We start from the raw sequence: 16017 nt of genomic DNA, 5'->3' as shown, positions 1-16017 counted from the left end.
TGCCAGAGCCCTGGCTGGCAGTTCGCCCGGAGCGGAGACGAGCCACACACACACCCAGCTGCCGTTGCCGTTTATTGAGACCCTCGCGGGCACAGCCAGGGCAGGAGCTGCAGGCGGCGCAGGGCCGGTGGGTCTGGGCTCCGGGGCAGGCGCAGAGGAGGCGAGGGGGGTCCAGAGCCCGGGACATCCAGCCTCTCCTGGCGGCTGAGGAGTCAGCCCACCTCACCCAGGCCCGCGTGCTCCCCGCTCTCCGGAAGCAGGGGGAACCCTGGGGAGGCAGGGCCGGGCAGGGGTCTGCGGGCGAACACGGACCCCCGCTCCTGGGGGGGAAGGGGGGAGGACAGCAGGGAGCACGGGAGGGGGCTGCAGAGGCGGGCACTAGTATCTCCGGCTGGACGTCTTGACCGTGGTGGTCTTCCGCAGGATGGAGGTGCCCCCAGAGCTGGGCCCTCCCTTCACGGTGCCGTAGCCGACGTTGCTGCTGAATCCGCCCTTGCTGGCGCCCCCACTCCCGCCCAGGGACATGCCGCCCCCGTAGCCTCCGGCGCTGCCGCCGCACACCGTGGTGGAGTTGCCAGTCACCGCTGCAAGGCAAAGGGTCTGCGTGAGGCCCGGACAGCACGACAGCCGGGCGCTGGCCTTGCTGCAGCTGACCTGGGTCCAACCCCCTGGCCCTCATATGGTCCCACGACCCCACCAGGACTGATCCCTGAGCACAGCTAGGACTGGGCCCCACAAAAAAAAAAAAATAGGTCTGGGTGAGGCAGGACTCCAGCTGGGAGAGGGCTAGGAAGCTTCCAGAAATCGGCAGGGAGGAGAACACTGTTGGGCAGCAGGGCCATGAGGGAGCCCCGGCTTCCTCCCCAGTACCTCATGCTCCCCTGAGCACTGCCAGGAGTGATCCCTGCCCCTCTCTGCAGCCCCAGAACGTTGCTGGGGTAGCCCCCAAATAAGAGAAGAAGCCACGTGAGGAAGCTCGTTCTCTGGGCCCCCCGGCCCTCCCTTCTGGGGCCAAGCAGAGGAGGGCTGTGACCCGACCCACGGGTGGGGGGGGGGGGGCTGGGTAGGGCGGGACGGCAAATACTCACAGATGCTGACGGCACTGGGGCACTCTCCGGACATCCTGGGGAGACAGGCGGGCCGGGAGAAGTCAGGGTCAGAGGCCGCGAGCCCCAACCATGCCTCCTGCTCTCCCCCCAGCCAGCCCACCGACAGGCCGAGGGTACAGGCCACCCGGGGGAGCAGCACGGCAGAGGCCACTCACTGCCCAGCCCCAGCTCCAGCCCTGCTCCCCGGTGGGAAATGGCCCAGACAGTCAGCGGCCACGTGAGGGGCTGACAGGCTAAGGGGCTCCCCTGGGGACAGGGGAGTTCCTCAGCGTCCCCGGGACCAGGACCTGGAGGGGAAAGTGACCTGTCCAGCAGATGTCCCTGGAAAGTGTAGTACCCAGGAGAGGACGTGACCCCAAGGGGGTGTCCTTGGGATGAGTCTGGAGCCCAGACCTCGCTCCTCCCTCCCTCCCTCCTATGGGAGGCGGGAGGTGGGAAGGCCCTGGGGAGGTCAGCTGGGGGCGGGGGGGGGGGGGGGGGCCTCACCGGCTCTCCTCGCCCTCCAGCAGCTTCCTGTAGGTGGCGATCTCCACGTCCAGGGCCAGCTTCACGTTCATCAGGGCCTGGTAGTCGCGCAGCAGCCGGGCCAGGTCCTCCTTGGCCTGGTGCAGGGCCATGTCCAGGTCCCCAAGCTTCTTCTGTGCGTCCTTCAGAGCCAGGTCCCCACGCTGCTCCGCCTCCGCGATGGCCGTCTGCAGCTGCTGGCACTGGCCGGGAGGGAGCCGGGTTAGAAACATCCTCTATCAGAGGGTTCACATTCACGTCTCCGCCCCCAGCCAGCATCACCGTCCTATACACACACACACACATGAATACACACATGCACACACATACATGTACATGCACACATGCAAACATGCACACAAACATATGTATGCACACACATGAACACATGCATGCACACACATGAACACATGCAAACACGTGCAGGCACACTTGGACACATGTATACATGCCTGCACATGCACATATATGCACACGCACACATGCACACATGCATGTATAAGCAAATACACATGTGCACACATATGCACAAACACATGCGCACACACAGATACACACATGCATGCACACGCACATATGACCACTGCTGCAGCTGAATGTGGACTAAGGGAAGCATCTGCCAAGGAGACACTAATCCACCAGCGACTCACGTAGCACCCAGGACCAGTTGCTGGAGTCTAACATGAACACTGCCTGCTGCCCTTCAGCCCCGTGTCTCAGAGGAGACAAATGAACAGGAGCAGCCTCACTCTGAACCAGAGTCTCCGTTCAGGTCTGCAGGGAACATAAACTCTTGCTTTGGTTTGGTTTAGTTTTGGTCACACCCAGTGATGCTCGGGGGTTACTCCTGGTGCTGCACTCAAGAATTACTCCTGGCAGTGCTCAGGGGACTATATGGGATGCCAGGGATAGAACCCGGGTCAGGCGCATGCTAGGCAGTGCCCCACCACTGTACCATGGCTCTGGCCCTGAGAGCCACACTCTAGTCAAACCCTCAGTGGAGCTGGCAGTGGTGCCAAGAGCCTTGGACTCCGAGCCTGGGGTTTGGCCTCCTGGAGATGAGATCCAGCTCCTTGGGGAATGTGTCCCACCTACTCTACCACTGATCTACTGTGTGGCCTTGGACAAGTCTCTTTCCCTCTCTGGGCCTCAGTTTCTTCTTTGGCAATAGGAGTGTATTGATCTTGATGGCCCAGCATCGCCTGGCCTACCCGCTGTAGTATCGCTCCAACCAACAATGCTAACTTAACAGGTTGCTTAAGTTAACTGGGCAATAAACAAGACAGAAATCATCAGGAGAAGAACAGAATGTCCTTAGAAGCCAGGGAGGACCACCCCAGACTGACCATGAGAATACTGCCACACACACACTCACACACACACTCACATGCACTCACACACACTCACACTCACACACGCACTCACACACACACACTCACTCACACACACGCACTCACCACTCACACACACACACTCACACACACGCACTCACCACTCACACACACACTCACACTCACACACACACTCACACACACTCACACAAACTCACACATTCACACACACTCACACACACATTCACACACACACACTCACCACTCACACACACACACTCACACACATGCGCACTCACACACGCACTCACCACTCACACACTCACACACACATATACACATGCACATATACACATGCATATGCACACACTCACACACTCACTCACACACACACACACACACACACACACAGACTCCCACCCGGAGACTCACCTGCTTCTTGACCGCATCCACCTCCCCCTGCAGCCTCTGCACGGTGCGAGTAAGCTCAGAGATCTCATTCTTGGTGTCCCGCAGGTTGTCACCGTGCTTCCCAGCTGTCACCTGCAGCTCCTCATACTGGAGGCCAAAGAGAAGTGGTGGACGGCCTTGGTTCCAGGCCCGTGTGGGTAACCCCTGGCCCCAGGACCCCCTCAGGGCCGAAAGGCTGGATGTGTGTGAGCCCAGGGGCGCAAGCCTCCCGGGGTGGGGATCCTTTGTGTCCAGCCTCCGTGTGTCGCCCTGAGCCCGCCCCTCACTCACCTTGGAATGGTACCAGGCCTCGGCCTCAGCCCGGCTCTTCTGCGCAATCAGCTCGTACTGGGCCTTGACCTCGGCGATGATGCTGTCCAGGTCCAGGCAGCGGTTGTTGTCCATGGACAGGATGACGTTGGTGTCAGACACGTGGGTCTGCACTTGGCTCAGCTCCTGCAAAAGCGGAGAGAGCTGCTACCAGCGCACCAGGCCCGAGGTGGTGGGGGTGGAGGGGAGGTTGCAGGGAGGGGGGCAGGTACCGGGCTTCCCCAGGCCCCCCAGAGCCTGAGCTTTCCCTTCCACCATCCTGCAGGGAGCTGCCACTTCAAGGAAAGGCCTCGGTCCCTCTCGCTGAGAAAGGGCTCCTGCTCTTACAGGCGGCTCTGTGAGCCTTTGCTGGCTTCCCAGACATCACAGCAGTGGTGAGGGGGAGATGCCTCAGGCCCTGAACTGCCCGACTCCCTGGGTCCCAGGGAGCCCTGGAGGCAGGCCTGGGCACAGCTGGCCCACACGGTTTTCCATGCAGATTGTAGAAATCTGGTCAAGGCCACTGGCAGCCAGGAACTGAGCCTGGCCCTGATCCCAGCCAGGGCCACACGTCAGCCTGGTAACAGGTCGCTGTCCACTCACAGCAGTCCTGACGGTAGGGTGGCCAGGGAAGAGGCTTGCACGGGGGACAGCATACATGTGAGGTCACCCAGGCTGAGGCCATCAGTCTCAGGGTAGGCTTGAAGCAGCACCGAGTGACTGAGCCCAGAAGCTTCCTAGGAATGCTCAGCAGACGGCAGAAGGCAGGATGCTCTCCGCCTCCCGTGTGCCCCGGCCAGCAGCCCCCAGCCCCGTCATGGAGGCGGCTCTGCCCACTGCTCCTGTGTTCAAGGCCAGCTCAAGGCTAGGGGTCACGTCTGCTCATGGAGCCCGGAACAGCCCCTGAGCATCATGGGAAATTATAGGAATAACCTGTGGTATTTGACACAGATTCCAAACCTGACCTGAGTTTCTTCTAGTATGATCAAGAGCGTCTTTTCTCTAAATAAAACTGGACTGTGGTTTCTCCATAGAGAATGACTTGGGGAGCTTAACATGGGGAGCTTTCCTTCTGTTTTGCAAAGCAATTTCTGCCTTGTTGATTGCCTGGTTAACTTAAGCAACCTATAAAAAGTTAGCATTGTGGGGCTGAAGCAATAGCACAGCGGGTAGGGCATTTGCCTTGCATGCGACCGACCCAGGTTCGATTCCCAGCATCCCATATGGTCCCCTGAGCACCGCCAGGAGTAATTCCTGAGTGCAGAGCCAGGAGTAACCCCTGTTCATAGACAGGTATGACCCAAAAAGCAAAAAAAAAAAAAAAGTTAGCATTGTTGGGGCCCGAGAGATACTGCAGTGGGCAGGACATTTGCCTGGCATGTGACCAACTAGGGTCAGATCTCCAGCAACCCCGGGCTCCCCTGAGCACTACCAGAAGTGATCCCTGAACACAGAGCCAGGAGTAGACCCTGAGCACCACTGGGTGTGGCTTAAAAACTAAAACAAAACCCCAAAAATGCATTGCAAATGATATAAATTAGCAAAAACTTTTCTGGAAAACAAAATCATTCATCTGCTGAGTGCTTCACCAACCCCCAAAAGGGATAGAACCTTCTCTCCCAAGTCAACACCCCCGTTGTATGGCTGGTCCCCGCCCGAACTCCCACGCTGGCCCTCCAGGGCAGCCAGCTAGGTGATAAGACTCCTAAGAGCAACTGTTGGCTGCTGTCAGCCGGGGCCTGGCTGCTTCTGTCTCATTCCCGGCAGTCAACTCATCCAGAATCCCAACAACTCTTAAGTGGGGCGCCCAGGCTCAAATGCGGGGAGCCTGATCACAGAACCTGAGACATGGAGAACATCGGGCATGACGAGGAGCTAAAGGGGCCCACGAGAGGTGACTCAAGCAGGAACTGGAGTTCACAGGAGATCCCGCAACCCCAGCCTCCAGCCAGAGTGAGACCACAGAGATGCTTTCCTGCCCCCTCAGGTCCGCCGAGGTGGTGGTCGGCTTTCTGGGTTTCCTCGAGGTGTGGCCTGACCTGAAGCAGACCAAAAGGTCTCATTGTTCATGGCTCATGAAGACTCTCATGCGCCAAGTGGCAGGAGGGCAGCCTGACCCCCACAGAGGCATGAGGAGGCAAGAAATGTGGCAGGAACGACCTGTGGCCCGGCTTAGAGTACCCCGTCCCTTCGTCATTCATCCTCCCTCGTCACTCGATGCCAGCACACCTGCTCCTCCCCAAACTCTGTGCTCAGAAGGTCGAAGGAATCTCCTCCGCACCTGTACAGGCAGGCCCCCGCCCCCCTCCAACCTTCCCCAATGCTCACAGGAAGGCTCAGGCCCAGCCCGGTCCATGGGCAAGACCCAGCTGTCATCGCACACACTCAAAACAGGACTGCAGACCCCCCCTACAGGGTCCTGGCTGTCACGCCTACGAAATGCCTCCGGGTGCCCTTGGAGTGCATAATGGCCATGATCCAGAGACTCACAAATGAATCTGGGAACCGAGCAGCTCACTACAAAGATGTCTCCAGACCCAAAGTCATCCCAGATAGAGAAGGGAACACCAAGTAATATATGATTGGAGATCCTGCCGGGAAGGGAGATGCGTCCTGAAAGTAGACTAGAGACTGAACAGGATGACCACTCAATACCCCTATTTCAAACCACAACACCCAAAAGGAGAGAGAGATATCAAATTGGAATGCCCCGCCACAGAGGCGGGGTGGGGTGGGGGGATGGGATTGGGGGGGTGGGAGGGATACTAGGTTCATTGTGGTGGAGAATGGACACTGGTGGAGGGATGGGCTCTTGAACATTGCATGAGGGAAAAACAAGCACAAAAATGTGTGAATCTTTAACTGTACCCTCACTGTGACTCACTAATTAAAAAAAATAAATTTAAATTTAAAAAAGATGTCTCCAGACCCCACTTACTCAAATTTTTAGAATTCCAGGGGCATGAGAATTCCAGGACATCTCTTGCTATTATTCATAACAAGCAAAATAGATTATCTAGAATCTGCCTGTTGGGCAGGCTCGAGTGGTGGTGGGAAAATTCAAAATAATGGTGTGGGAAGGTGTAAAGGTGGTGGGGTTGGTGTTGAAATATTTAATGTAACCCTCTATTGTGAACAACTGTATGAAAATAAAATTTAAAAAAGAAAATCAAAAGACTGCAGACCCCACCCACCCATCCAAAGACAAGAACTGTCCTGTGTCCCTGTAGAAGGTTCTCGAACAATCTCCACCCGGCAGGGACAGGGGGTGGAGACGTTGGGACCCGGGGCACTACCTGTAGGTGGGGTACATAAATAAGATGTAGGGGGTTGGGGGCGGGAAGGAAGAGGCGGAAAGGCCAAGCAACTCATCTGCTCGGTCCACTGTCTCTTTCCCATCCAGGCAAACAGGAACCAAACTGGAAGGGGAGGATGCTTGAGAGGAAATGGAAACCCAAAACAAACACTGTGTGGGAGAGCCCTTGCCCAAGCCAGATAAGCAGTTTCTCCTGGGAAAACACGCAACCCTCGAGGCCCCCCAGACACCCCACCAGTGCCGTGAGAAACATGGAGAGGAGGGGAGGTTCCAGACCCCCAGACACAGCCGATGTCTGGCACTTTCAGAGATGTCTCTAACTTAAACTTGGTTCCAAGCTACAAATCTCTGGAAGGGGTCCTAGAAGGGGTGCACAAGGCACAGAGTGGGCCACAGCTCCCCAAGGAAGAGTCAAGCCCAGTGGATGTTATTTTCTTCCCGTCTTTCCCCAAACTGCTAAAGGACTGCCGTGGGCATCGGCTGACCAAAACTGCCACCACTGTCTTGAAAACAAGACAGAAAATGTGGGTCCACAATCTCACCTGCAAATAAATAAATAAATGTAGCACTGTAGCACTGTCGTCCCGCTGTTCATTGATTTGCTCGAGCGAGCACCAGTAACGTCTCCATTGTGAGACTTGTTACTGTTTTTGGCATATCGAATATGGCACAGGGAGCTTGCCAGACTCTGCCATGCGGGGGGATACTCTTGGTAGCTTGCCGGGCTCTCCAAGAGGGGTTGAGGAATTGAACCCAGGTCAGCCGCATGCAAGGCTGTCCTACCCTCTGTGCTATCACTCCGGTCCAATTTTTTAAAAAAATTAAAAAAAAACAAAACAAAGAATCTCACCCACATCTTCAAAGCCCCCGTTTCCTGGGATCCCTCCTGGGTTCTGTGATTGACACGCCCCTCCACCCTCACCCAGTTGTAGCTGTCCCTTTCTACCCACCTCTAAGCCCTCATCCTGTGGCGTTACAGAGTGCTCAGTGGAGCAGAGAAACCCAGCAGCACCGGCACTGCCTCTTCTTTCTTATTCTGTCTAACTTGCTTGCCTTCTAACTCCCTTCCTCCCTTCCTTCCCTCCTTCCTTCCTTCCTTCCTTCCTTCCTTCCTTCCTTCCTTCCTTCCCTCCCTCCCTCCCTCCCTCCCTCCCTCCCTCCCTCCCTCCTTCCTTCCTTCCTTCCTTCCTTCCTTCCTTCCTTCCTTCCTTCCTTCCTTCCTTCCTTCCCTCCTTCCTTCCTTCCTTCCTTCCTTCCTTCCTTCCTTCCTTTCCTTCTTTTTTCTTACTTTATTTGTTGCTTGCTTTCTCTCTTTCTTTATCTCCTTCTTCCTTTCTTTCTGGTTTTGGGGCCTCACCCAGTTGTGCTTATAGCTTACTCTTTTGCATTTTTTTTTTTGCTTTTTGCTTTTTTGTCTTTTGCTTTTTTGCAATGCACAGGGATTATTCCTGGCTTTGTACTTAGGAATTACTCCTGGTGCTGCTAGAGGGACCATATGGGATGCTGGGAGTCGAACCTGGGTCGACCTCATGCAAGGCAAACTCCCTACCCGCTGTCCTACTGCTCCAGCCCCAAGCTTACTCTTCATTCTGCGCTCAGGGATCACTCCAAGAAGGACTCAGGAGACCATGTGGAGTGCTGAAGAGCAAACCCTAGCTGGGTTCCATGCAACATGAGCACCTTCTCCACTGTACTAATTCTCCAGCCCCCCAAAACTGCCTTTCCAGTGGCTGTGGGCATGTCCTTCAGAGCCTGACTAGGTGACCCTTATTATGAATTGTTCTGAGGATTATGTCAAGCTTAGCACAGGGGCTGGCCCATCAGATGCACGGCATTGAACCAGCGGTCATTGAGTGTCAATGACACGGCACTGGAGCATTGAGACCTGGCCTCCAGGGCAATTCCCAGTGCCCAGGTCACTGTCCCTGTCCCTCAACCAACTCACCATCTCATACAGATGAGTCAGAAACTCGATTTCCTGGGTCAAGCTGCCCACTTGGCCCTGCAGGTCCATCCGTCCCATGTAGGCGGCATCCACATCCTGGGGGACAGGGGACAGTGGGCAGACAGTTCAGTGTCCAGACTCTTGTTCTGCTTTGAGTCACCGGGCAGCTGAATGACCACCTGCCCTCCCCCCCCCATCACCCTTCTCACCTTCTTGAGCACCACAAAGTCATTCTCTGCGGCTGTGCGCTTGTTGATTTCATCCTCGTACCTGGTTCATGGAGAAAAATCAGGTCATGCTCTGCCCTGTTCACAACCTCAGACCCAGTTAGCCGAAAGAAGCCAATGAGACCGACACTGGCCAAGAACATCTGTTGTTCTCCAACGCAGCAAACCAGAGGAGTAACTCACAAGGAGGTGGAGGGAGGGTCTCCTCTTTATTTAAATATTTCTCTCTGCCCCCTTTCAGAACAGGCACCAAATCTTTGCAATAACCTGACCATCAAAAGCAGCCAACTCCTTGGACCAGAGCCCTGAGGAGGAGGTAGAGGAGCAGGTGAAGCTGTGTCGACAGCGTCTCACCTTTGCATTGACTTTCAACAGTAGGATGGCACTTACGGCAACGAACTTCTCCCCGAGTGCTTTGGTGGAGACTTTAAGGCTTAGAAATTGCCATGATGAAGTTACCGGAAAAATTAGGGAAGATCAGTCCTTAAAGGTCCATAGCCACCATACTATGGAATCCCTGTCGGGCTCTTGATTCCAACAAACTATATTTACAACCTTATGAGCTATTTGAGAGCTTTTTTGAAGGTCTCAAGGAACCCAGGTGTGTGTAATCCCATCAACGGCCAACATCCAGAGACTTAAAAGCAAGCTCCCAGAAGCATGCAGCCACAAAGCAGCTGCGCAATATGTTATAACCTACTTCTCTCTCTGGGAGAAACCAGCAAGCTACTGAGAGTTTCCTGCCCACATGGGACAGCCTCGCAAGCTTCCCATGGTGTATTCATATGCTAAAGCCAGTAACAAGCTGGGTTCCCGGGCCCTGAAAGAGCCTACAATGTGGCATTGTTGGGAAGGACGAGTAGAGAGAGGCTTCTAAAATCTCAGGGATAGGACAAATGGAGACGTTACTGAGACCGCTCAAGAAATTTGACGATCAACGGGATTTTGTGATGAGACACTTGGGAAATCAAAACTAACTGAACTACTTGGTGGATATTGAGGAGCTGTTGCCTAAAACATGTTGGGTGTGGTGGTGGCCTTGTGATCATGTTTGACCAAGTTGTGCCACCAGGGAGGTACATGAATAGACCCGGTGAATATTCATGTATGAAATGAGATGATTTGCTGCGAGACTGTGAGGGAGGAGGAGAGGTGAGTCGGGGACAGATGAAACAAGGCCGACTCTGAGTTGGTCATTATCCAAGTTGGAGGGAGAGAACATAGAGCTTCATTGTCCCGTTCCTCCTGCCACATGTTAGTTGGTTTTTTAATGGCAGAAATAAGTGTGACAGTTCTCGAGGATGCAGCAGGTTCCGTTCTCAGCATGGGGGTGGGTGTCTGTCTGTCTGTGCAGTCCCCCAGGTGTTCCCCTGGAGAGATCACCACCACCCCCCGCCCTCTCCCCAGCCTGGGTGGCTGAAGCCCGCCTCACTTGGTCTTGAAGTCCTCCACGAGGTCCTGCACGCTCCTCAGCTCCGAGTCCAGCTTGCCCCGCTCACCCTGGAGGTTGTCCAGCTGCCTCCGCAGGCTATTCAGGTATCTCTCAAAGAGGGGCTCCAGGTTATTCCTGGTGACGCCTGAGTTCTGGCCCTGCTCCTGCAGCAGCGCCCACTTGGTCTCCAGCACCTTATTCTGCTGCTCCAGGAAGCGCACCTGAGCCAAGGCAAGAAGGACAGACGGGCCTCATCCCTGCGCACAGGTGGGATCATCTGCCACCCATCCCCACCACCAGGACGCCTCCAGAGTGGCAGGGCCTTGCAAGAAGGACTCCCTCCGCCGGATTAGACAGTCCACCAATGAAAAGGACCTATGGAGATGATGGACATAAAGGCCCAAATTTGATAAGCACCTTCCCCACAGTACTGACCACCAACTCTGCTTCTCAATGGCTGTGGGCATGTCCTCAGAGCCTCAGCCGGTGTCCCTGACTATCAGAATACCCATCTTGTAAGTCATTCCAAAGATTATACCAAAGGTTTAGCACAGGGTCCGCCCATCAGAAGCATTGAATCCAAACCAGTGGTCACTGGGCGTCAATGACACGGCACTGGAGCATTCGGACCTGGTCTCCAGGGCAATTCCCAGTCCCTAGGTAGCTATCCCTGCCTGTCCCTTGGCCAACTCAGCTCTCACACAGATGGTTCACTTGCTTGTTGAGTTAATCAAGTCCCTTGTCTTCGGGTCTTTCTCTGTCTTGGGTAAACTGAGCTAAATCAGTGTCTCTGAGTCCTAATTGTGTATCAAAATCCACCGTTAAAAATGCAGGTGCACATATAGAGTGCATGTGCGTGTGTATACACATGTGTGTATGTATATCTGTGTGTGCATATACACAGACATACATACAGAGGGAGAAAGGGTATATAACAAAATGTTAAAAATCGGTGAATCTGGATGAAAGTGTATTCAGTAGTGGAACACGTGATTCTGGCAACTTTCCTGTAAAGTTGAGGTGTTTGGAAGTTGGGTTCTTTTCTAAAACCGAGGCTCACCCTCATCTACAGACTTGAGGGCTCCTCGTGTGGTTCCACGGGGCCCCCTGTGATCCCTCTGCCCACCCAAGACCCAGGCTCCTCTCGGCCCCGGCTCCCAGGCTGGTCCTGAGAACATGGGAAATGGTTTTGACTTCAACCTCAGGGCCTGTCCCAGAGAAGGAGAAAGAGTCACTGGGGGGAAGGTGAGGCGGGTGGGCGGCTCGCCCTGCCCGCTGCTGCCAGTGCCTCCGGGGCCCGCCCCCTCAGCCCCGCAGGCCCACACACCGCACCGCAGGGTGAGCACCAGCAACACCTTTGGGTGCCCAGGACCATGGGGTCAGGAACCTGGGCTCCAAGCACTCGGATGAGCCTCAGACAAATCTCTCAAGTCAGCTAGGTAAGCCTCAGTGTTGTTTCCTCTCCTGAAAATGGGTACAATATCCCCTCCTTCGACTCCTCCTGGTCTCCCACGAGAAAGGGGGCAAGATGATCCCCGGGGAACCACTGAACCAAGGCATGCACCCCCACTAGGATGCTCCCCACATGGACACTCTGGACAGAGGTGGACAATGCCAGCCCTGTCAGCCTGGAGGCAGGAGAGCCCAGCCAGGGACAGAGCAAATGCCACGGCCCTGGGAAACCCCCCTCCTCGTGATTAACCTCACACCGAGCTAATGAGAACTAGAAGCCAAGGGCCAACTCGCCCTAAGACCACATCCCACAGGGGTCCTGATTATGTCTTTGTCCTCAGGCCTCCTCCCAGGCCTAGAAGACATGGGCCACTCTGATGGCCACTCCAAGCCACACTTCCCAGGGGGTGGCAGGGAGGACCCCACCATTGGAGTGAGCCATGAGACTGCCGTGTAGGAAGCCGGGATGAGGTGGGCCCAGCCAGCAGCTGGTGAGCAGGCGCCAACCGCCTGAGCAGGCTCCGTAAAGGCCCAGGAGGCTGTCTCCAGCCATCGCTCAGGTGAGAAGCCTCTAGAAGGTCATTCCTAGCTCCGCCTGCACACGCCCCGCCTGGGCCTCGGCGCACCTCTGCTCTCCAGAGCACCCACCTTGTCGATGAAGGAGGCGAACTTGTTGTTGAGCGTCTTGATCTGCTCGCGCTCCTGGGTGCGCACGCGCTGGATCTCGGGGTCGATCTCCACGTGCAGGGGCGTCAGCAGGCTCTGGTTGACCGTGACCTCTTGGATGCCCCCGGGGGGACAGACGGGCCCGAACGCCTGCCGGCCAGAGCCCACATAGGCCCCGCCGCCCAGGCCGAAGCCGCCCAGCCCGCGTCCCGAGGACGCCCCTCCGGCCACGCTGACCGAGATGCTCTTGCTGCCCCCCAGGTTGTAGAGGCTGCGGCTGCCGAAGCCGCCCAGGCTGGGCCCACAGCGGGCGCCCCCACCGCTGCCCCCGCTGCGGGACACGGTCACGGAGCTGAAGCTGGTGCGGGCCCGGGAGCCGCCCCCGCCGCAGGCAGAGTTGGAGCTGAAGCCCCCCTTGGTGGAGTAGGTCTGGCGCGACACGGAGGAGCGCATGGCTGCAGAGGGCCGGCGGCAGGGGGAGGAAGCGGGGAGCCGGGCCACGCGTGGCCTTTTATCTTTTCCTGGGGACGGGGCTGGCTCTGGGAGCCACACACACCCCTGCCCCATCGCCCCAGGACGGGGGGCGGGGCCCCGTGGGCTGTGGGGAGTCCCTGTCCCCCGGCAGGAGGGAGGGGCCCGTCCTGTTATCACCTCCCGAGACTGTCTGGGGTAGGATGCTGCCACAGGCACCACCTGCCCCCAGGGCCGTCCTCACCTGGAACGAGATGACACGGGCTCCCCCGCCGTGCCCACCACCGGGGGCTCCTCCCACCCAGCCCCAGTGGCCGCGCTCAATGGGGCTCTGTTCTGTGGGCTTTGTCCCAGGCCCCTGTCGCAAGCCAAGGCCCCGGGGCCCGGGGCTGTGCAGGTGGTGAGAGAGGCAGTGTTGGGCAACGGGCTGCTGGAGAGGGTGCCCAGGCCTGCCCTGTCCCACCCACCCAGCCCACGGTCTCACTTCTGGTAGTCCACGGTGGGCACAGGTGGGAGCATGGGGACTCGGCACGCCCCTGAAGGACCGCCTGCTAGGGGCACTCAAGGGTCTGGACCAGGGGGGTGGACGCGAAGAGGCCTCAGGCCTGGACTGCCTGGTGGGGAGTTCCCAGGAGGGGAGCACACACTTCCGGGGCTCGGTGGGTGATAAGGAGCTTCCAGCACAGCCTGAACGCCAAAGCCCTGCCTCACCCTGGTGGCTGGAGGGGACGCACCCCATCGAGACTGGACGTAGGTGGAGAGGCAAGACGCACGTGGGACCCCAGTCTCCCGGGGTCTGCAGAGCACCTCAACATTCCTGTCTCCTGTCCCAGGAGGAGCCTCGTGCCTGGCTCAGGGGTGGGGGGGTCCCGAGTCACCTCATAGCCCCCTCCGCACCCCACCTCAGGCTGCTGAGACCAAACCCCGGGGAGGGAGCAGAGGCACGCTGCTAGAGGGGGCCCCGGGGAGCAGCCAGCCCGCCTCGGCCTCATCCTGGCCCAGGAAGGCTGGAGAATGGGTCCACCCAGGCCAGACAAGTCTGGGAGGGGGGTCCTTGCCCAGGACTCTGGGAGCGGCTTCCTGCACATCCCACGGGGACAGAGATGCAGGGAGCCACAGTTCCTTATGCACAGGATGCTTTCCCCGCCCCCCGCCCCCCCCCCCCCCGCTATGGTGAGAGAATAGCAGGAGTGGAGAAAGAGGAAGTCCCTGAGTCAGGGGTCCTCAGGCAGTGCAGAGACCCTCTGGGCCCTTCTGGGCATCTGGTCTACCAGCAGCGCCAACAGACCTGCCTTTCCCAAAGCACCAGCAGCACCCGGCCTGCCACCCCAGCCTCCCACCACCCCCCACCTCCCCAGCCCGCCACCCCCGCCTGCATTCCCAGCTGAGCTGTCACTTCCCACTGACCTTTGCCTGCTGTCCCCACGGCTGTGTTCACTTTCTCAGCCTCCCTTATCTCTCCCCGTCCTGAGTGGGGGCCCCCTGCCCCGGGGAAGGGAGTGATGTCAGATGCCAGCTGGTGAGTCAGGCAGACAGGGGGTGGTGGGAGTAGTGGGGGAGCACTTGCCGCCCCTCCCTGAGACCAACATCCACGCACGGTTACTCAGTGCCCTGTTTCGGGCTTGTGCTGGCGACAGACACAGCACAGCCCAGACTCACTCTCTGGAACTCAGACACAGCAGAAGCCAGCCTCCTCCTCCCTGCAGCCACAGGCACCCTGACCTCCTGCTGCAGAAACCCCCACCAAAAGCCCGTGGAAAACCAAGCAAGGGGCAGTGAGGGGGTGTGGGGAAAACACTATTTTTATTGCACTGGCAGACCCAGCAGAGCTCCTGCTCCAAAATCTGGGCCCAGAACAAAGGCGAAAACTGTTTTATCGAACATCTGATCAGGATGGGGGCATTTGCAAGCAGCTGGCCGGGGAGGGCAGGGGAGATTCCCAAGGACATTGTTTTACAAAGCAGGGTCGGGACCACCTTGAAGACATGCGCAGGTGAGAGGCCGTTCCCACGTTACCAAGGTCACAGGGCAAGATTAGGACCGTCTCAAGGCCACCCCGAATGCTCTCCGTGGTTCTGCCGTCACCCGGGCTCAGCTGCCCCTTGGCAGCCTCCTCTCTCGGGTGCTAGCCCGTTTGGAACACGGGCAGGGATCTGCTTTCCTCATCACTCATCTGCAGGCCCTGGAGTGAGGGTGCTTGGGGGTTGACCCACCCAGTCCCGGCTGCTTCCTTCCCGGCCGCCACTCAGACCTCCGGACCCCCGAGGACCTGCTCAGGGTCGCTTAGGGGTTCCGGACAGGGGGCAGAGGGAGCAGGAGGCACTGGGGAAGTCCGCGTGGGACGGGAAGACAGGCACTTGGGGGTGACCCACGGGCTCCTGGGACACACAGGCCCCGCATATTCCTTGCCTCTCCACCTACGTCCGGGGAAAACCACTCATGGTGTCAATGGAAGCCACGGGCAGGCTGGGTGCTGACATGGGCGAAGAGAGTGGAGTGACGTGGGTGGCTCCCGGCCCGGAGAGCCCCTGTGGGAAACTTTCTGACTCCTGGTAATGCCGCCGTCAACACTTAGGGCACATGGTCATGGGGCAGGCCCTTGGCACGTGAGCATCTGCCACCATCAATACAACAGGCTAGGGGTGGGGAGAGACTGACCCAGCACTGCACTCCTGCCCTCCTGGCTGCAGCCCTGTCTCCTGTCACCCTCCGGGTGGCCGCGTCACGGCGCCCCCAGCCCTGTCATCAAGGCCCCCTTCTCTGATCTCCAGCACTACCCAGGGTGGGTCCAACATCCAGATTTTC

The 16017-nt window shown here is 57.7% G+C and overlaps 1 protein-coding gene across 1 annotated transcript; it reads right to left on the bottom strand.

Moving 5' to 3' along the window:
- Positions 1–378: 378 nt before the first annotated feature.
- KRT79 (keratin 79) lies at positions 379–13194 on the bottom strand. The gene is made up of 9 exons (XM_004601508.2): positions 12724–13194; positions 10624–10844; positions 9174–9234; positions 8965–9060; positions 3686–3850; positions 3377–3502; positions 1596–1816; positions 1089–1123; positions 379–584 (listed from the first exon to the last, which is right to left on the bottom strand). Exons 1-9 carry the CDS (start codon positions 13192–13194, stop codon positions 379–381), a joined length of 1602 nt encoding a protein of 533 aa, XP_004601565.2.
- Between the last annotated feature and the right edge of the window lie 2823 nt (positions 13195–16017).

This window comes from Sorex araneus, chromosome 2 (genome assembly GCF_027595985.1).
Source record: "Sorex araneus isolate mSorAra2 chromosome 2, mSorAra2.pri, whole genome shotgun sequence".
NCBI lineage: Eukaryota > Metazoa > Chordata > Mammalia > Eulipotyphla > Soricidae > Sorex > Sorex araneus.
This window is presented reverse-complemented; position numbering and strand designations above follow the sequence as displayed.

What these genes read in the sequence shown, in the direction of transcription:
- KRT79 (XM_004601508.2), bottom strand. Translation starts at nt 13,194, where the DNA reads ATGCGCTCCTCCGTGTCGCGCCAGACCTACTCCACCAAGGGGGGCTTC. An exon ending in TCGCCTCCTTCATCGACAAG is followed by an intron (nt 10,845 to 12,723) that starts GTGGGTGCTCTG and finishes GCCTTGGCTCAG; the next exon opens with GTGCGCTTCCTGGAGCAGCA. An exon ending in CCCCAGTGCCGTCAGCATCT is followed by an intron (nt 585 to 1,088) that starts GTGAGTATTTGC and finishes TTTGCCTTGCAG; the next exon opens with CGGTGACTGGCAACTCCACC.